Genomic DNA, 22,118 nt, shown 5'->3' on the forward strand with positions numbered 1-22,118 from the left:
TTACACTTTATATTGGCTTCAAATGCAATTGCAATTCTCGTTGATATAATTAGATGTGTGTTTGGCCTTCCCACTCCCTTACACTTCTTCTCTGATGGAGCTTAGTGAACACAAGCAGTTTGCTCACCTAGGTTCATGGGCTTTTATATGTATAGTGCTCTGATTGTCTCGATAACATTCTGAGATGATTTAAAGCCACGCCTTAGTAATTGATAAGACTTCTCTAGACAAGAAAGATGTCATGTAAGCTTTTGCACTTTTCTGTGGACACCCGAACCTCGAAACAGGCGTGCGCTTTTCCTGACTCGAGCCCACGAGAACGGACGATTGTCCTAAGGGTTAAAATACATGACACACACACAAAGTGACCAGGCTTATCTGCCAAGGAGCAAGTGGCAAATGGCAGCTTTATTAAGCATAAGTCGGGTATATATACTGTGGGGCAAAAGGACACCAGCCCCCCATCAGGATCAAGGAAAGAGAAAAGTCAGGGGGCCGCACCCAAGGTCAGAGAGCAGCTGAACAGAGAAAAGAGGAAGCCAGGTGGGTGTGCTCAGGCTCAGAGAAAAGCTGACCCGGGAACCTTGCCTGCGGGCGAGAACCTTGCTTGCAGGTGGAATTACTGCAACAGAAGAGTTCTCTCTAAGCTACACCCTTGGGCTGTAGGCGAAATTAACATAACAGGAGAGGGCAGTTCTATGCTACACCCTCAAGCTGATGCAGTGGAACCAGGAAGCAGAACAGCCCTGCATAGCGCCTTGGGAAAAATGGGGAACCTGTGTACCTACAATGTCACAACACTGAATCTCTTAAAGATCCAGAATTGAGAATGCTTTCAGTAAGTTGCCGAATGGGTATTTTTTTTTCAAGTTTAGCAGTCATTTTCAAAAGGCTGTCTTCAGCCCTGTAGAGGCAGGTACTACACTTCAGTCTGGAAGTATCTCATCCAGACAGTTTGGCCATCAGCGTGGGGCTCTTATGATGTACGCACTAACATGAGTGCTCGACCCATGCAGTGATCCGAGTCCGCTGTGTGGGGAGCTGTGCACCTAAAGCTATTTTTAATATTCTGGTGGAATCTTTGCTTTGCTTTCTGGGTTCATCGGCAGAGTCAGTGGGAACCAAGTTGATTCCTTGATGCCTGTTACTTGTATTGTTAGAGGGAGAAACCCCAGAGGAAGGTAAATTTGAGCTACAAAGGAGCTCTGTGCTTGACTACACCCCTGCCTGTCAGAAATCCTTCCGTCGTTTAGAGATAACCTTGGAGAAACTTTATTTCCTTCTCGTGGGTTATAGACTCATTCTACCAGGAAAAACTGTGCACGACTTTCTCTTTTCCTCTCTCTCTCTCTCTCTCTCTCTCTCTCTCTCTCTCTCTCTTCCCATCTCTCTCTCTCTCTCCCCATCTCTCTCTCTCCCCTCACTGTTGCATGGCTTTGATCTTTAATGGCTGGCAACCTGATGACAGAGAGACGCATGGAAAGAAAACTCAAGGTATTTTTTTCTCAATTCAGAGAGATATTTGCATTTCAAATGAACACTCTTAAAGATGAAACAACATTCTGTGTGTTAGGAATTAATACTTAATGGTGGAATTGAGAGAGATCTAAGTGGACTGGGATTTTTGGCCCACACCTATCTTATCAGACTGTGTCACTGTCTATAGCTTTTTATGCCTGAATCCAGCTTTCTCACCATAGACCAGTCTGGGCTTTTAATGTGTTGCAGAAAATTAAAACCCGATGATTACGTGTGTGTATGTGTGTAGCGTGTGTGTGTGTATGATCATGTGTGAGTATGTGTAGAGGGTTCTAACTACATGTTTCTATGTGAAACTATTAACAGAATCCAAACTATATGTTCATGATCAGCATTTAGAAAATATTTTTCTACTGTTGAGTTAAAGTTAATATAAGATTGCTTTTGTGTATGTGTGTGAGAGAGAGACAGAGATAGACAGAGAAAAGGAGACACACAGAGAGAATATGTTCACTGGTTGTAATGTGAAACTTGACTTATGAGATTTGCAGTATATATATTCTTAAACCAGCATAATAATAATAATACCAAATTTTAAGCTGTATATTTTTCCGTGCTTGGGAGCAAGCATGGTAGTTAATGATTTCTGCTTGGTTTCAGGGCTAAAATGAGGAGATTTTCAAAGTGTCTCCAGAATGGTCCATGTGAGACTTTCTTATCTAATCTCATTGATATTCAACTCCCAGGTATTCTGAGGATGACTACATTCAGATCATCACTAACATACAGAAATGCCCATGGAGATGGCACGCAGAAGAATATGAAAATTTCAGGTAAAAAACAAATTTTCATAAATAACATGAGTGAAAAAAATACATTTTCTGATTTTCCGGAATAAAAGCAACATGCTGTTAAAAAGATAAGTGGAAGGGGCTGAGGGGAACCCAGAAGAGCTGAACTCTACAGTCTTTGTAAACTGTTGTATTCTATTCCAATGGCTGACGCAGGCATTTACAATTTTGCTACTGGAATTAACTCCAAAGAAATCAGAGTTCAAAAGAAAGTTTTTATTGTGCCATTTACTGTGGATTCGATTGCGGTCAGCTCTTTGTGTCATTTCTACTTACTAAATATTTATCTTGTAAATAAAATGTTATTGTATTAGGGGATTCTGGGAAAGCAGAGAAGGAAGAGAATTTCCCATGAGCCCATCACTTTAGAGCTTGCTGGTCACCAGACCATCTCCAAGTTCAGTGAGAGACCCTGTCTCAAGGGAATAAGATGAAGAACAATAGAGTTAGGTACTAAGTATCCTCCTCTGGCCCCCACATTCATACACACTCACAAGTTGACACACCACATACTTGTATACCAAATATACACTCAAACTTAAAGAAATTGAAAACTAATAATGTTTTTTACTTTCTACATACCACCTTCTAATTTTTTTCCTCTAGTTTTTATATCACAAGCAGCATTCAGGTGCCCGAATTTCTCCAGCTATTAACCCACTGAAGTGTCGTCAGTTTGGCTGCCAGGTCACCAATCAAGAGCCATCTGCAGGATGGATGCATTAGCTCACCCTGTACCTTCTGCACTAAGGCAGTGACAGGAGGATTGCCACAAGTTCTAGGTCTACATAGCGGGTCCTAGGCATAGCAAGAACTTTTTCAGCCAGTCAATCAATCAATCAATCAATCAATCGACTAATCAATCAGTTATCTTTACTCCTAATGGTGTAGCATTTACAGTTAGGTCATCTGTCTCTTTGTGCCTTCCCAGTCGTGACTATCCTAATGTGTTGAGTCGATATATTGCCTGCACCCCAAGTCTTTGCTCTGCATTCTGCACAGCATTTGGCCTGTGCTAAACTGTTTTATCACGTGATCTGGAGGCTTGGCTTTCTTTGCCCGCAAGCCAACAGTCTCCATTAAACAGTATGTCTTTCTTATCACCAAGACTTTGTTCCCCTTTTCGTGGGAAGGCTGTCCGCCTTGCTGGGAGTGCTAGGCTCTACCTCTCCCCGCTTCCCGCAGTGTGCTCTGAGTCAAAACCCAGTAAGAAAAAACTTCCAGTTATTCTCCACTGGGTAAAGGAGTAACTTTTTGACTAAGTCACAGCACGACATGAGTCTTTCCCCTCTGTTGGATAGACATGTGGGTGCTTCCTCTCAGGGTTTCCTATCGGACCCCGCCTCACATTGGCCTCCCTGTTGCTGTGGTTTCATAAGAAATGCTCTCCCCAAATGTGCATGTGGAGTGCTAGGTTCCCAGTGCTGTTGTTGCTTGGGGAAGAGAGGGGAGACCCTAGAAAGTTCAGGAGTCAGGACATGGTTGGGAAAAGTAGGTCAACAGATCACATGTTTTTCAGGGTTTACCTAGTCCCTGGTCCTTTTCCTCTGCCTCTCAACAGTCATGAGGTGATGACGGACTTCTACTGCATGGGCTAGCTGTCATGATGCTCCACCCAAAACATGATCCTTTGACCGAATCCTCTGTGACTGTGAGCCCCCCCAAAGAAGAAAAGCGTAAAACTGAGAATTCTTCACTTTAGGGTGTTTTGGCAAGTGTTTTATTCATAGCTACACAGAAGTAAATAATACAGGGTCAGATAGGGATGCCACTTCAACTGTTTGAGCTCAAAGATATTTTGCCCTGTGCTGTGTAGTTCAGGACCAGACTTGACACCTGATAGAAAATTGCACCATCATAAGCTAAGTGGAAATAGAGTTAGATTTTACAAGACCATATAGAAGGCAAGGTGGACAAGATATGAAGACACCTGACCTAAGTTATTGAAGATCAGTCTAAGCTTCTTAGCTTAAAGACAGGGAAAGTGTCTGCAGTAATCAAAGTTGGGCTTTGAGCTCCTTTGCTTCTGGCCATGGATTCAATGTAAGCCTCCTGAGAGTAAGGCAAGAAAAACAAGGTTCATGGGCCAACTGTGTGCGGCACTGAAAGCCATGGAGGCAGGGGAGGCAGGGTCTGAGAGCAAAGGAGGAGGGAGCCCAGCCTCTGGGACTGCTAATTCTCACAAGATACTTGCTGAATGTCAAAGGGCCAAGAGGCAGAGAAGTTAAGCAGAGCTTCCAGAATCCCTTGGAAAGGCCAGTTCTCAAAAGGGCTGGAGCCTAAATTAGAATTATTTCCATTCTCAGCTGGATTTAGGGAGATCTGCCCTTAGCCCGGATAACCAATGGAAGCAGAAAGTAAATCCTCTCTGAAAGAAAGGAGGGTTATTCAGAGACTGAAATTGACTTTGCGTGTTCTCACCCACAATCTGACACAATTAGAATAATATTTTCTATTAAAGATATTCCTCTTATCCTCTTCCTTTTGAAGATAAAACCTATATGCTCCAGGCTGGCCTTGAACCGGCTATGTAATCAAGGATGACTTTGGTCTCCTTGTCTTCCTGCCTCCACCTCCGGAGGGCTGGGTTTGCAGCTGTGCACCACCACCGTATTGTGTTTATGTTATGTGGTACAGGATTTTGAATCCAGGGTTTCATGCGTACTAGCTAAGAATTCTACAAACTGGGCTACATCCTCAGCCCCCCTTAAACAAAAATCAGCAGTCTCTTTAAAGCTAAAGTTGCACAATGAGCATCCCTGCTGTATATTATGATGGATGGCAACTATATGATAGATGGTACCATTTTGCCTTAGTACCATTCCCACATAAAGAGTGAATCAGTAACCATGGTGATTACCCAGCAGCCTATCCATCCATCCCTTCAGGGCCAGCGGAAGTAAACATCTGGGGCTACACCACTTATTGCTTGTTGCAATTCAAAAGGATAGTCACAGTGACATGTATTCATTTTCTTGGATATGTATTATATTATAATGCTTATTTTATGGACATATTTGTTAGCTAAATGATGCAAACCCTCAACAGAAGTTTGTGCAATTAAATTATAATAACCAAATCTTGGAGCTTCTGCCTATTTATAAATCTGGCCTTATAGAACACCCCCTGTTATTATACATGTCAAGTAGCTAAATAGCTTTTCATCCGATTTATTTATAGCATTTTATGTCAAACTGAAGAATAAAATGTATGGTTTAAAAAGGCAATAACATTCTTTTAGCAGCCATTACAAAAGTGACATTAAATTCTCAAAAATATGAGCAAGTGAATATATAATAAAATCTATCTGAAACCCAATTGTTGAAACTTTCTAAGGTTGACTCCTGGGGACTATTTAAAATTTATAAGATTTCTATGGTCAAATGAGCTAAAAATATAAGAGCTTGAAAGTCTTTTTTCCTCTCTTAAATAAATATGCTAGGAAGAGGGCTACAATTTATTCACCCACAAATATTTCTTTGGGACTTACTATGTCAGTATGTACAGTAGCCTCTTTTACTACCTGGTACAGTATTGTGTACAAAGAAGGCCTCAATAAATAGCTAAATGAAAGGATACATGAAAATTAATCAAGAAAAATGCAGTTTCTTTATTGACCTCAAAGAATTTTTGGTTAGTTCAGAAAGAAAAAATAAGCAAACAAATAAAATGTAAATTTACTTATGACCTAATGTGAGAAAGATTACTTTATATAAATGCTACGATAACCCAAGGTCAGGTCACTGCAAATGGAATTTCTTGATATGTTTTCTAGAAGGAAATAGAATTTGAGTATTACCTCTGAGGGTGGATAGAAAGGGAGGGAGGGACCAATGTGGGAAGGAGGAGGCCAGGAATTAATTTCCAGTCTGTCTGGGTGGGAGCTATAAACATGCACTTGGTATAAAGGGATGCTTGTAAGCAGAGTTGGGAGGGCTCGAGGATGCCCAGGGCACTGATTACTAGAGGAAAGTCCCTGGGTGCTCTGTGGACACAAAGGACCAATAGAGATATTCCTAGCAGGAGTTACACAACAGATTTACGGCCTTAGTGAAAGTACTAGTCAGCACACCACTGTGTGAGGTGGGGTGTGAAGTGGGAGTGTGGAGTCCGAACAGTGAGGGGCTGCTTATGGACATTGACCATGGGAGAATGGAGATGTGAAATGTAACGGTGGACACTTGACTCTTAGCTCTCTGGGCATGGCCTGTTTAATCTTGTGTCTCCAATAGTCTGTCATATGCATCTGTGTGACTGAAAGTCAGCTGGCCTTTTTAGTGTTGATTTCAGTTCTATAATCAAAGGAGGAGAAAGATAAAGTTAAATATGAAAGTTTAGATCTGAGTGTTTGGGAAAATGATGATGCTACTGAGCAAAACAGCTTTCAAAAGAAAAATGCTTTTTGAGAAAAGAAGCCCTTCTTGGACAGGCTGTGTTTGAAGAAACCCTGGGACAAGTAGGCATAGAAGACCTTTCCTTATTCTGGAAATATATTGAAGCTAAGAGAAAGTGTGCTCTCCAAGTCAAAAAAAAAATGAAGGTTCTCTTTTTTGCTATGATATTTTTTCTTCTTTTATAGATGCCTAATCTTTACTCATTCAGCATTTAATTGTGGGCTTGAGAACTTTGAAGCCTGGTGTTGGCATCACTTCTTTCTTTTAGACTTTACCTGGTAATAGGAAGTTTTAATAGGAATGGTTCTTTATAAAATATCCATATGATTGGTTTCCTGAAGTCTTTAAGCCCAGCACTCAGGAAGCAGAGGCAGGCTGCAGGCCAACGTGGTCTACACAGCAAGTTTCAGACCAGCCTATCTGAAAACTAAGAACCATGATTATTGAATTATCATCACATAATTAGACTCCTTCCCAGTGGACTGAAGCATTCTAAGTATCCCTTTGCTTTGGAGATTCTCTCTGCTGTGGGATTTGACGGTTTATTCCCTCTTGCATGTAGACAGGTCACATCCATTTACCCCTTCCTCCTCCAGAGAGTCAACATTGTACCTGTAGATCATTCTTATTGAACCTAGCTAGAGTTTTAAACAAGAGTTGAAGATGCTATGTGTCCCTTTTCTCTTGACCTCCAACTTGAATAAGTTGCACAAAGTCCATCATATTGAGGTGTCTATCATCCCTGCTTTTAAACTATTTGCTGATCTTATTAAGAGTTTTCCCACTCCTCCAAGGCAGTACATGGACTCTACCTGGGCTTCAACCTGAGAAATCACCATTCTTCCTGGCCTTCCCTCTCACTTTGATAAACCAATATCTGCTCACTTGTCTGAGCATGACATTGAGATGTCTGAAAATGACACTGAGATGTCATTTAATATGATACTGAGATGTTTCATTAAAATTAAACAAACTTTCCCTTCCCCACCTTCTTAATTTGAAAATTAAATTTCAAATTAAGAAATTCTTAATTTTAATTCTTGAAAATTCTTTGTAAAGCTCTGAAAACTTCTGATAAGCAGGTTCCATCCTAGCAGAGCTTTGAGCTGCAGCCATTAGTCTTAGATCCCTAGGCAACTTGCATGGTAACTATCGCATTAGCTTCCCTGACTTAAAAAACTCATTTGTTTGTGTAATCAGTTACAGAAATTATCAAGCGCAACAACCACATTTATTTCTCATGCTACTATCACCTTTTCTCTCCTAGAAATACATATACTATTGTATTGATTTTAGGACTGGGAGGATGTCTAGTAACAACTGATATATTAAGACATGCTCATGTTTCTGAGACATTAGATAGAAACTTAATGGCAGAAAATGGTGCTATTGTAGAAATGTTGATGTTTTAGACTCACACAAATGAGATACCTTTCAAATAATTTGGAGAATAGGTATTTTCTGCCTAATTAAGTTGTTACTGACAAGGATTACAAGGTAATGATTTTATTAAACCTTGAGCTAACTTCCAGGTTTGATTAAATTAAAACTTCTTAAAAGTCATCTCTACTTGCTGTGAGAAAATGGTCTGGTGCCCTGTAAAGATTTGTCATTTGCATCTAATAAAATGCTGATTGGCCAATAACCAGGCAGGAAGTAGAGGCGGAGTTATGAGAACAAGAGAATTCTGGAAAAAGGAAAGGTCAGTCTGTAGTCATCACCCAGACGAAGAGGAATCAAAATGAGAATGCTGCGCTGAAAAAGGTACCAAACCACGTGGCTAACACAGACAAGAATTATGAGTTAACATGGAAGATATAAGAGTTAATAAGAAGCCTGAGCTAATAGACCAACCAGCTTATAATTAATGTAGACTTCTGTGTGCTCATTTGGGACCGAACGGCTGTGAGACCTGGCGGGACAGAAGCCACTCTCAACACCTATTCTTGTGTTGAGTTTATAAGAAAAGACCCTAAGGCTAGTGACAGTGAAATGGTTCATCTGGAAAAAGACACTTTCCACCAAGCCTGATGACCTGAGTTCAATTCCCAGAACCCTCAAGGTGTGGGGAAAGAACAGACTTCTGAAAGTTGTCTTCCAGCCTCCAAACGTGTGCCATAGTGCACACACATGCACACAGACATACAATAAATAAATATACTTTAGAAAAGCTTAAAGACCCTAATGTTGTTTAGTAGATACACTGAAAGGCCTAAAAAGTATATTTTAAACAAAATAAACATATATAGAATCATATATATATATATATATATATATATATATATATATATATACTTTAAAAGTACCTATTATATTGTCAAGGAAGTACAATTAAATTTAACTTGGAATTAAACAAAGTTTGCAAATAGACAGACCAATAAGTTACTTGATATCTTGCAAGATGTCATGATCCTGGAACTCCAAACTGAATTTCATGACCAAGTTCTCCGATATCTTTGAAACATCTGTTCAAAAGCAGCAGTAGTGTTTGTTTTCATTACCGTCTTGCGAGCTTGCACTTTGTCAGGCAGCCAGTGCTTCATATTCATGTTCCAGGTGGTTTGTTCTGAAGCACAGATTTCTTGGTGCGGAGCAAGCATCATCTCCACTACCTGCTCCCGATTAGACAAGATCATGCTCGTTGTTCTGAGCCACACTCCTTTCCTCCTCTCCAGTCCCTTAAATGTTTGCTGTTTACGATCTCTGCAGGATGACTGTGATGACAGCCAAAGGCAATGCATATTTTATTCTTGTTCACATTTAAGCAGGAGCGTGCACTTTATGCTAGGTGTTCTGGGTCAGCTGTCAGGCTGAGAAAGCCTCTCTTCGTTTCCTCTGCATCAGGACCGTTTTTCACTGTTACAACCCTGTCATATCATCTTCTGTCTGTCACACCATTCAGCATGTCTGTGCATTTAGAAAAGCAACAAAACCCACACCATGTCATTACCTCGGCAGTATTTAATCATGGAAACCACCGCTTGTGCATGGCGACTCGTTCCTCTTCTTAGCCTTTTAGAATATAGAGTTTTCCATAAAAATGCATAAAACTTACATGAGATTCACTGGCCTTCTTATGTCTGTTTCAAAACTTGTCTGCCAGGCTGTACTCAGTACTAACTACACTGCTTTCCTTTGCTGTGTCAGATGAGCCTCGCTCCAGCCTGCCCTGTCATGTTATAAAGATCTTCTTGTCTTCAGCAAAGCACAGCTTGTCCAAGCATTGCTATTGCAACCCTGCAGATGGCTCTAGCCAGTGCTTCAGCAGTGCCCTTTACACCCGGGCTCTCACCACCATCAGTTTCTGCTCCTTTGCTTTGATGATCACTTTCTCTCGTGTTTTATTTTTGCCTCGGTTTCATTCCTCAACCAGATGATCTCCTCTTTCATAAACTTAAAGGTAGCAGTGCATAAACAAGCCAAGAAGGGCACTTCTCAGTTATCTGTTCTGCTTCAGTTTGTTCATATACTTTCTCATCTTAGACCAAGGCTTGAAATAATTCTATTGAACTTTGGCTCACATAAAAAAAAAAACAAACATTATTTTTTATGTTTTGTGTATTTGTGGGAGAGGGCCCGTGGAGGCCAGAGGTGGTGTAAAGTCTCTCAAGACTGGAGTTACAATTAGTTGCAAACTGCTTGGAATAAATGCTGGCACCCCAGCTAAGGCTCTCTGGAAGATCAAGAAGCACTTTTAACTGCTGAGTCATTTCTCCAGCCTCTTGCTCAGCTTCAGAAATTGTTTTAAACTGTGTATATATGCATGATGTGTGGAGAGATGTGTATGCCACAACAGAAGTGTCGAGGTCAGAGGAAAACTTGATATAATCACCTCTGTGCTCCCACCTCTGTGGGTTCCAGGTCGCTGGAGCTCTACAAGTCCTTTACTCACTGAGCCATCTCACTAGTACAGTTCGGGGCTTCTCTGTGGCTGGCCAGGCCTGAAGGACTTAGAGGTATATGAGGTTGAATGCTCAGTAAAACTGTAAAGCGTATGGTACTTTATATTTTATTTATATTCCTATTTGCCTATTTGCTATCAGGTTCCTGAGTTCCATTTTCCTCTCCCACTTTGTCACCCACCCATAAATTATTTCAAGTCCTTCTTTTTCCTTTTCAGTGGAGTGCCTTGGGTGGGAGGGTGGGGTACATATACCCTCACACCAAGTCGAGGTTTCATGCTCCGAAATGTGATTTTTCTTCATTTCAAGATCCCAGTTCCTCTGTGGAGATTTCACTGGCCTCTGATACACTAACTCCTGTCACTCATGAGGAATCGGTGACCTGCTCTGTAAAGGAGAGGAGGGACATGAAGACATACTGAGTGCCTGCCCCATATTGCTATGATTATTTGAACATTGTATAGTTTTAAAGGCACACTGTATAATTTAAAAAAATAATTTAGTATAATTCAGTGTTTTTAGCCTATTCACATAGCAATACAACAATCAATAATGATGAATTCCAAAACATTTTCATCATTTCCAAATATCTATTCCAATTGACAGTAACTTCCTATTTTTCTTTCCTCTACGACTTTGACAGCTAATAATCTACTTTCTGGCTATGTAGGTTTGGCCCCTCAGGAAATCTAATACACAGGGAGTTATACAACATGGCCAGCATGCTCTCCTTTATTTACTGGCTTCTACTTATTGTGATGTTTTTAAGGTCTACCCATTGGAACGTGAATCAGCATTTGCCTCTATTAAGTTGTCAAGTGATGTCCTACTGTGTGGACATGCTGTTTTGTGATGTCCTACTGTGTGAACATGCTGTTTTGTGATGTCCTACTGTGTGGACATGCTGCTTTGTTTACTATCTTGTTTTAGTTGCTTTTCTTCTTGCTGTGATGAAATGCTCCATTAAATTCCTCTTAAGGGAGAAGCCTTTGTTTTGGTTCATTTGTTACCGTTGTCTGGGGGTAGGGGGAAGTTACATCAGTAGGAGCTTCAGGCAGCCAGTCACATGACAATCACAGTCACTTTCTGGTTTTTATACAGCCTAGAATCTCAGCCCAGGGAACAGTACCACCTACAGTGTGTGTGTGTGTGGGGGGGGGTCCTTCCCAACTCAAATTAATCCAATCAAGATAATGCCCACAGACAAACTCAGAGGAGTCATTGCCCCATGGGTTTCCCCAAGGGCTTTTTTTCTTGGTGATTCTACATCTCATCTAGTTGATGACTGAGACTGTCAGCTGGTCCTTAGGTGGGGAGTGTTGGGGTTCTTTTGACTTTTTGCTTGTGAATATATGTTTTCATTTCTCTTGGTGTACAGTTAGGAGTGGAATTACTGGTCACATGGTAACTCTGTGTTTAGCATTTTGAGGAACTGAAGTCTCTTTTCCTAAGTGACTGCACCATGTTGCAGTCCTGAGAGCATGTTAAGGTGGTAATTTCCTCAATGACATTTCTGTGCTGTGGTTTTGATTTGGGTTTGCCTAGGCATTCATGAAGCCAAATATCTTTGATGCGCTCAGTAGGTATTTTATATCTACATTAACACAATGCCTAATCCAGGCCTTTACTCATTTTACAAATGCACTGCCATCTTACTTTTGAGTTGCTACTGTAACTTATACATTTGTTAGCAAATTACTAATGACACACACACACACACACACACACACACACACATATATATGATTTGGAAGCATTTTCTTCCATTCTGTCAACTTATTTTTCCCTTTCTTGATCATGCCCTGGGAAGCACAACACATTTAAATTTTGATATAAACCAATTCATCCTTCTATTGTCACTGATACTTTTGGTTTTATAGCTAAGAAAATATTCCCTAACTCAACTTGTATGACTTTGGTATGGTCTGAATATGTAATGCCTATGGGGACATGGGCTAATGACTTGAAAACTTGATCCCAATATGAAATTTGGGGGGGGGGTTATGGAAATATTAGAGGTACATACTGACTGGAGGAAGTGGTTACTAGGAGCAGTTTTTTGGAGAATATTATCCCTAGCCACTTCCTGTCTCATTTTCTGCTTCCTGGAGCACCATGATGTGAGCTGAATTGCTTTACTTTATCTTCCCTGCCACGATGGGCTGAAATCCTCTAAAATCGTGAGAGAAATAAACTCTTCCTCCTGTAAGTTGTCAGTGTTATGATACGGAGAAGGAAATGAAACTAATCCAGAAAACTGATACCAGTGAAGTGTGATCTTTTCTAGGACTAAAACATGATCATGCAGTTCCTAGATCTTTAAACTGCTTTTAGGGAGGAATTTGGTAATGTTTGGTGGTGTGGGCTAGAAACGCTCTAGGCTAGAAGTGGAGCTGAACTGGTAAGTCTGAGAAGACTCAGAAGACCGAAATCCTGACAAAAATGCAGAAAGCGTGAAGATGTTTTGTGTCATCTCAGACGGGAAAAGGGACTCCCCTGAGCACAGTTAGTGTTATATGTTGTCAGAGAATTTTGTTCATATCCTAAACTTTGAGGGAGAACTGACTTTAACGATGGAAAACCCATTAATTTAATGGAAGCTGTTTCAAGACAGCACAGCATTCCGGCTGTGGCATGGCTATTGTTGACTTTAGGTAGGTTTACAGTCAGACTTAGGAACAAAAGGCAGAGAGGATGCATTTGAAATAAAGATCCACTATGCAGGACATCTGGTATGCCACCCCAGAGAAGTCACAACCCCCGGGTTGAGAGCTACACCTCAGAGGATCATGATTTGATTGCTTGGCCCAAGATGGGGGTGCTGTTTAGGGGATGAAACTTTCCAAGATGAGGCTTTGCTGGAGGAAGTCAGTCACTGGCAGCTGCTCCTCCCTGCCTGACCACTTCCTGTGTCTCTGCCTCCTGAGCTACTGTGATAGAAACCGAACTGCTCTATCTGGCTGCTGTTTATCATTATTATCAGCTGCTATGATATATTGAAATCTCTGAACGTACAAGTAAAGTGAGTTTTTCTGCTTTAACTTGTCTGTGCCAGGAAATTGCATCACAGTGAGAGAGAAAAAAGAAAAAACCTAAAGCTGCTGCTACTTTCTCCAAAGAATTTCAGGTTAGCCTTTACATTTGATCCCGTGATCCATTTTGAATCAATATGGTGGCATAAAATAGGTCTCCAAGTTCATATCCATTAACTTGAGTACTATTTATTGATAAAATTATTATCACTGCATTATTCTGAAAACCTTATAGAAAAAAATCACTTTATGGACCAGAGAGATGGTCAGGGTACAGCCACTTACTACACAGGCTTTGAACTTGTTCTCCATCCCCATTTATTTTTTCTTCCTGAGACAGGGTCTTACCCTACAGCCCTGGCAGGCATGGAGTCTTCTCTGTAGCCTAACTGCTATGCCCGTCTCCACTGGAATATCACAAACACACGTTTTGCATTTGACCATTGGCTGTTCATGACGTCGTCATCATTCTTATAAGCAAGTTCACTCTCCGTCTCTAGTCCTGTCATTTTATAAAATGGAGATGATATTTACATTTATTTAAAGATGTGTTCGCTATAGTAAAATGCTTGGTAGGAAGTAAGCTATTTCTTAGCCTCTAGCTGCACAGCAGCTGCTGTGAGTTCCAGTTTGAAATAATGCTTTAGCTTACTATTAACAACTCACTAAGAATGTTTAACACTCTTGGTATCTACAGCAGGCATGGCATGTCTGTGAGATCGTAAAAAGGCAATAACTAACTCACTACATAACTCCAGATCCAATCTTCTGCTTTAGGGGGAAGTATAAACACATATATGCCCTGGTTTTTCATCTGTGATCATTTTGTATAGATTTTCACCATACCTGCCATGATGAACAACACTTCCTATTCAGTTTGTTCCATTAGAACTTTCTTTGATCCTCGCATGATGGAAACTAGGTCATGCTGAGCATCAAGTATAAAGCCTCAGCTTTCTAAGCTGCAATTATCTTGAGCATTATTTTCTACTTCCCACCGAAGGAGCCATTGGCTGTCTGACCCTCCTGTTCAACATGGGTGATCAAATCCCATGTCCTAATGTCTAGACAGAAGTGACTAGGAAATGCCTGCACATTAGTCAGCATAATTATAGAAAGATCCTAGAGTTCTACATTCCTGAATTATTTAGCTCACAATTGGGAATAAAAAGGAGATAGAAAACACAGGGTGGGGATTGGTCCTTCATATTGAAATGCTGTTGGGCAAAGCCTGGGGACAGATCTGGAAAGGAAGGATCTATAAAGAAGCCAGAGACCCAAGGGGAGCATGGTCTAGTGCCCAGAAGCCCAAAGGGGGAGCATGTGCCCAGTTCCCAGAGACCCAAAGAGGAGCATGTGTCTAGTGCCCAGAGGCCCAAAGGAAAGCATGTGTCTAGTGCCTACAAGCCCCAAGGGAGGGACATGTATTTAGTGCCCAGAGGCCCAAAGGGGAACATGTGTCTAGTGCCCATAGACCCAAGGGAAACATGGTCTAGTGCCCAGAGGCCCAAAGGGGAACATGTGTCTCGTGCCTACAAGCCCCAAGGGAGGGACATGTATTTAGTGCTCAGAGGCCCAAAGGGAGCATGTGTCTAGTGCCCAGAGGCCAGACAGTGAGAGAGCTGAGCTTGGGACTAAAGCCAAAGAACAGATGATAAACTTCACTGGGAATCCTGACATTTGTCTTGGAAGAATGCCTGGCTTTCTAAGAGCAGTGAGAGGACAGTAGTGGACGTGAGCCAGCCTCCGTAGGACCATGACTGTGGCCTATCTACCTCATCCTCCACTGTACAAGATATGGGTGTCCATCCAGAGAGCAGGGCAAAGCCTCTTGAGGCAGGTGTGGATTACTTTTTTGCAGGTGCCTTCTATTCAGACTTAATCTAGTATGTGAAAGGTCCTACCATGAGGAGAGTGTTTGGAAAAGGAAATAGCATCAACACAAAATAAACCAAACTATTTCTCTTTTAAAAATACATGTTTCACAGTACCAGGGAATTGGTTCAGTGAGCAAAACGTACTCACTGAACAAGCTAAACAATCTGAGTTCAAATCCCGGGAATGCATGTAAAACAACTGGACCCACTGGCATGTTAGATAACCCCAGTACTCCTCTGGTGAGATGGGAAGAGGAGACATGAAAATTCTCCGGGAAGCCTGTGGTATCTAATCTAGAATTTGCAGCACAGTGGAATCGAGAGAACCTTCATCAAAACGAAGAGTAAGGAAAGGACCAACAGCTGACGTTGTCCAAGGCTTAGTCTTCTCTCTCTACACACACTGTGATTTGCCAGTGTTCTCACAAGCAAACACACACACACACACACACACACACACGAGGGGGGGATACTTTGCAGAGCAGCGTGTTGGTTGCAATTGCTCGGCCTTAATAATTAAATTCTTCACAGGACAGGACCTCATTCAGGAACTCACATGGTGCCAGTCTGGGGCCTGCAAAACAATAGCAGCAAAAGGTTTCTCGGTCCCACTTTCTTTCCCTAAAAACATCTCCCTAAGTAAAACTATGAACTCTGTCAACAAAAGGTCAGCACACATGACTTCTTTTCCTCTTTCATTGAGAATAGATTTTTTTTTCCTACAAAATATCCTGATTACAGATTCCTTCCCTCAACTTATCCTCACTCCTCCTCCCATTTATTCCCACAGGTCTCTAAAGGATAATAATAAATCAAAATAAGATAAATAAATCACAATAAACCTAACAACACAGACAAAAGGAAAATATCCTAAGAGAAGGCCCAAGATATAGACGCAGAGATCCACTTGTTCATACTTTCAGGAATCCCATAAAAAACACAAACTAGAAGCCGTAATATATATATATATATATATATATATATATATATATATATATATATATATATATATTATATCCTGTAAAGTTAAAAAAATAGGTAAAATAAAAGTAAAAATTAAACTTAAAAAAAAGTGCTGAGAGGACATTATGAGACAAGGGGCCTCCAGGGATGCCCTTGAGTTTGTTTTCCATTGGCCATCTACAGCTGAGCACGGGATTTACCCCTGAGAGTAGTCTGTGCTCTCAGTGAGACTCCTGCGGAGAAAACTAATTTTTTTATTTTGATAGAATAATTTTATTCAAAGTTGGAGTACCTTTAAAATGGATCCCAGAGCGTGCATAACCATTGCACCCAAAGGTGAAATTTGGTGATTCAAATACCTGTCTTTTTTTTTTTTGCGGTGTCACCTAGATATCTTTATTATTTTTTAACTTTCTTTTTACTTATTCTTTGTGCCTTTCCCATCTCTACCCCATTCATTTCCCCATCCCCTCTTATCCACCCTCTCTGCTCTTGCAACCCTCCCCCTAATGAAATAAAATTTAAGAGAAAAGAAAGGAAAAAATTCTGGTCATGGAAGTTGTGGCATGACACAGTGAGTCACGCAGTAATCCCTTTGGTCCATGTGTCTTTATTTGCAAGTGTTCATTGTAAAGAGTTACTGGTCTGGTTTGAGGCCTCAGGTTTCACTAATAAGTGATTATTAGCTGGAGATAGCTCTTTGGTTAGCGTTGGGAACATGTATCCACTTCTTTCAACTCTAGGATCTAATCTGAGGCCTCGTGAATCCTCAGTCACTGACAGTTCATATGTGTGTTGGCCCAGCTGTGTTTTCTGTGCAGGCACTTAGTGCTAAGAACTTGCCTTTTAGAGCTGCCTTTATTGTGCCTTATAAGTTTGTGTGCTCTTGTATCTATTTTCATTCAATTCTAGAAAGTCTCTCGTTTCTTTCATAATTTCTCTCTTGACCCACTTTTTCCTCTGTTCAGTTTCTATGGTTTTGTAAGCTTTCTGTCCTTTTTGTTGTTTTGATATCCAGCTTTAATCCATGATGGTCTGATGGGATACAAGGCGGTTATTTCAATTTTCTCATATCTGATGAGACTTGCTTAATGTCTGAGTAAGAGATCAATTTGGAGAAAGTGACATGAGGTATACATGACTGAGAAGAAGGTATACTCTTCTGTGTTTGAGTGAAATGTTCTGTAAATATCTGTTTAATCCACTTGTTTCAAAAGGAGCTGCGTTCCCGTGGGGATCCCAGCTCCCCGGCTAGTTTGCACCCGAAATAATTACATGGAAACTGTATTCATTTAAACACTGCCTAGCCCATTAGTTCTAGCCTCTTATTGGCTAACTCTCACATCTTGACTAACCCATATCTAATAATCTGTATGTCACCATGAGGTCATGGCTTACTGGCATGAGTCTAGCCAGCGTCCATCTCTGGAAGGGGAATCATGGCATCTGCCTGACTCTGCTTTTCTTTCTCCCAGCATTTTGTTATGTCTACTCTACCCACCTATGTTCTGACCTATCAGGCCAAGCAGTTTCTTTATTAATTAACCAATGAAAGCAACACATAGAAAGAAGACCCACCTACATCATCCACTTGGTTTATAATGTCAGTTAGTTAGCATTTCTCTGTTTAGTTTTGTCTGGATGACTTGGTTTTTGGTGATAGTAGGATACTGAAGTCTTCACTATCAGTGTGAGAGTCGATATGTGACTTAAAATGTAGTAGTGATTGATTCTTTTATGAACTTGGGTGTTCTTGTATTTGAGGCATAGATGTTAAGGATTACAATGTCCTCTTGGTGAATTTTTCATTTGATGAGTATGTAGTGTCCTTGTTATTTCTTATGATTAGTTTTGTTTGGAGTCAATTTGGTCAGATACTAAAATGACTATACCAGCTTGTTTCTTATGTCCTTTTACTTAGAATATCTTTTTCCATCTTCTTACCCTGTAGTGATGTCTAACCTTGATACTAATTGATTCTCTGTTACAGAAGAAGAATGGAATCTGCTTTCACACCAATTCTGTTAGTCTGTGTCTTTTTATTGAGGCCATTGATATTGGTAGATAACAATGATCAATGATTGCTGATTCCTTTTATTTTATTGTTGTTGTTGTTTGTAGTGGTGGTGGTGTTTGTAATGGTGATGTTGTTGTTGTTATTGGTGGTAGTGTATGTGTGTGTGTGCGCACCTGTTTCCCTTCTTTTGACTTTGCTGGTTTGGGATTATTTATTCCATATGTTTTCTTGAATGTAGCTAATCTCTTTTGGTTGAAGTTTTTTTTTTCTATCACCTTCTGTAGAGTTGGATTTGTAGATAGATACTGCTTAAATTTGGTTTTATCTTTGAATGTTGTTCCTTCTCCATCTATTATGATTGAAAGTTTTTCTTGGTATACTATATTGAGCGGTCATCTGTGATCTCTTATAACCTGTAGATAATATGTCTAGGCCTGTCTTAGTTTGAATGTAATTGGCCCCATAAGCTCAAAGGTAGTGGCACTATTAGGAGGTTGAAGCAGGTGTGACCCTGTTTAGGGAAATGTATCATGGTGGGAGGGGGCCAAGCTTTGAGGTCTCCTATGCTCAAGCTATTCCCAGTTTCACAGACTACTTCCTGTTGCCTGTTTGTCAGGATATAGAACTGTCAGCTCTTTCTCCTGCACCATATGATAATGAACTAAACCTCTGAAAGTGTAAGCCACTCAATTAAATGTTATAAGAGTTACTGTGGTCATGGAGAAACCCTAAGACTCTGGCTTTTAGAATCTTCATTGAGAAGTCAAGTGTTATTCTAATAGGTCTTCATTTATGTTTCTTGGTCTTTTTCTCTTGCAACTTTAATATTTTTTATTTCTTCTGTAAGTTTAGTATTTTTGTTATTATCTATGAGAAAATTTTCTGTTCTGATTGAGGAAAATTTCTTTTCTGACCCAGTCTAATTGGTGTTCTGTGTGTTTCTTGTCCCTTGATAGGCACTTTCTTCTCTACGTTGGGAAAGTTTTTCTGTAAATTTTTAAAAACTTTTTCTGTGCCTTAGGCCTGGGTTTCTTATCCTCCCTCTATTCCTATTATTCATATACTTAGTTTTTTCATAGTGTCCCAGATTTTCTAGATTTTTTTTATATCTGCAGTGTTTTAGATTTATTATTTTCTTTGACCAAGGTATCAACTTCTTCTATTGTGTCTTCCATGCCTGAGATTCTCTCTGCCATCTTTTATATTCTGATGGTAGGGCCTGTCTCTGAGATTCCTGTGCAAGTTGCTAAATTTTTCATTTTCAGATTTCCCTCAGTTGGATTTTCTTTATTGATTGTATTTCCACTTTCAGGTATTCTAGGTGCTGGTATCTGGTTTTGTCTTTGTTGGGTGGGTATTTTGTGATCCGGGATTTCCCTCTGTATGCTATGAACATGTTTTGTTACCATTGATTAATATAAAGAAGCTACTTTGGCCTATGGCAGGAATGGAAACTAGGCAAGAAAACTAAACTGAATGCAGGGAGAAAGAAGGTGGAGTCAGGCAGATACAATGTAGCTGCCGAAGGAGAAAGATGCAGGAACCTTACTGGTAGGCCACAGCCTTGTGGAGATACTAGATTAATAGAAATATGTTAATTTAAGATGTAAGTGCTAGTTAGGAATATGCTTGAACCATCAGCCAGTGTTGTAATTAATATAGTTTCTGTGTGATTATTTGGGTCTGGGCAGTCAGGAAACAAAAGCACAGTGTTCATTTACAATTTTGTTCTTTGGTTTCTGTTGCCCTATCTGGTTCTAGGAGAATTTGGTGGCTGTGCATTGGCTGATAGAGAATGCTTCTGAGATAGCACGTGGTGTGGCTACTGGGGATTCTGGGTACAATGGGTCTTTAGGTATTGGGAGATGATAGGGAAATGAAAGGATCTATAGGAGAGTGGAAAGCAGGGTTCCTCCCACCAAGATCTACTTGGTCCCTTGGAACTGGAGCAGAGAGTGAAGAGAGGTCACAGTAGGTAGTCAGCTCTAGATCTGGGGATGAGACTGGGGGACTGGATTTGGAGGGAAGGAAAGAGAGTGAAGATCTGAAGCTAACCGGCTTGCTCTGTGGGACTATCTGCTTTACTGGTCTACGTGGCTGATAAGTTCCCAGAAAAGGCCTGCTTGATAGGGGAGCTGGGCTAAGAGGACGAATGTGGAGGGAAGGCTGGAGGAGGTCTATGTGGTCTTCTAGAGTGGGGGCAGGGGAGAGGCTGCTGTAGGGATCTACTACAGAGCTGGAGTGAGACCGGGAGATCACATTTGGAGGAGAGGTGAAGACCTGCAGCTCACAAATGACTTTTTTCCATCCACTTTCCCTGCAACAGTGGTAGCAACCTGGATGTGTTCCATCTGAAGACTAAAGCACATCTTAAGAGTCACCTTCGTTGGTTCTGTATTTTTAGGCTAGCTTTTCCTCACTTCTGCAATTCACAGTTGACTTCAGCAGGTTGGCAAAAGCCGGGCACGATCAAGCAACTGCAGCACTAGGAGAGTTCCATCCAGCCTTGTCTTTGTGCTCCTTACGAAAGGCATCTGAAGTCAGTCAGGTTGCTGAATCTCTTTTATGTTTTCAAAGACTGTACAAATCAAATCTTTCATAGGCTGACTGAGCTTTCTGCTGATGCTAGGTGCCCTGTTTCCATTTACAAGTCTCAGTATGAATTAAAACTATACTAAGTCAGCAGCTCTGTCGTGAGTGGGAGACTGCCCTACTCTCTTTTGTCTGGATCTTCCCTGGAGGCCATAGGGCTCCCAGTCGGAAGCTTGGACTTGACCCTGGCTATCGTCCCCTGTTTCTATGCAATCACCACATGTTATCAGTTTCTTACTCTTAATTTGTTTCAAATCTATCTGCTCCTTACAACCCTTCCTGGTCTTGTCTTTATCAACATAAATTTTTAATTCACCATGCTGTTCTGGTTTTGATTCATTCAGCCTCAAGCCATTAGGTTAAATCTTAAATCTGATAAATATTTTTAAAAATTAATCAGTTTCCAAGATTACTCAAGGTCTATTTTCCCCATGAAATCAAAGGCAATCCGTGTCTTATGATAGTGACCAGGTGGACCATCTGTGACTTCTCTTTTTTTTTTTTCTGCTTCTGCTTTGGTTTAATTTATTTGTACATTTGTAAGACAGACTTGAGAAGGAGGGAAGGATGTGATGACATGAGCGAGGCTACCTGGGTTCAAACCCTAGTCAGGCTAGCTGTGTGAACTCAGGTTAGTCAGTTCCTCTCTAACTCGGCTTCTGTACCTGAAACTCCTGGGGAGAATGAGGTGAGCAGAACCGCTTTTCCTTTCTGGGGCTGTTTTGAGGATTAAATAAGTTCATGCTGTAAATGCTTGGAGGAATTCTCTTTGTATTTCCTAGTTATCCATTTGTGTACTGGAGCCTGGGGCTTATGCTCCTCCTGAGTCTGTTCTTGTCTGCATGTCTCGTGTGTCTCTTTCCGCCCTCGGTCTGTGAATGGTTCTGCCTGTGTAGAGCTGTGGTTCTGCGCATGTCTGCATCTCTCTTTCGTGTGCGGCCTATCTCCCTTGTCTGTACGGCCTGACTTTTAGCCTCTGCTTTTCCTGGTACTTTGTTTCTCTCTCCCTTT

At 40.9% G+C, this 22,118-nt stretch overlaps 1 protein-coding gene across 3 annotated transcripts in view; it reads left to right on the forward strand.

Annotated features, from left to right (window-relative positions):
• Positions 1-22,118, forward strand: part of St8sia6 (ST8 alpha-N-acetyl-neuraminide alpha-2,8-sialyltransferase 6) — a 139,143-nt gene that overhangs the window by 91,154 nt on the left and 25,871 nt on the right. For 2 of the 3 annotated variants that reach the window (XM_087896348.1, XM_087896349.1), the window contains one exon: positions 2,226-2,312. In XM_087896348.1, the coding sequence (XP_087752474.1) occupies positions 2,226-2,312 (87 nt within the window). Of the gene's footprint in view, positions 1-814; positions 839-2,225; positions 2,313-22,118 lie in introns of those variants that run through there. The other variant, XM_087896350.1, reaches the window with a different exon arrangement.

Source organism: Myodes glareolus, chromosome 14 (genome assembly GCF_982192425.1).
Source record: "Myodes glareolus chromosome 14, mMyoGla1.1, whole genome shotgun sequence".
NCBI lineage: Eukaryota > Metazoa > Chordata > Mammalia > Rodentia > Cricetidae > Myodes > Myodes glareolus.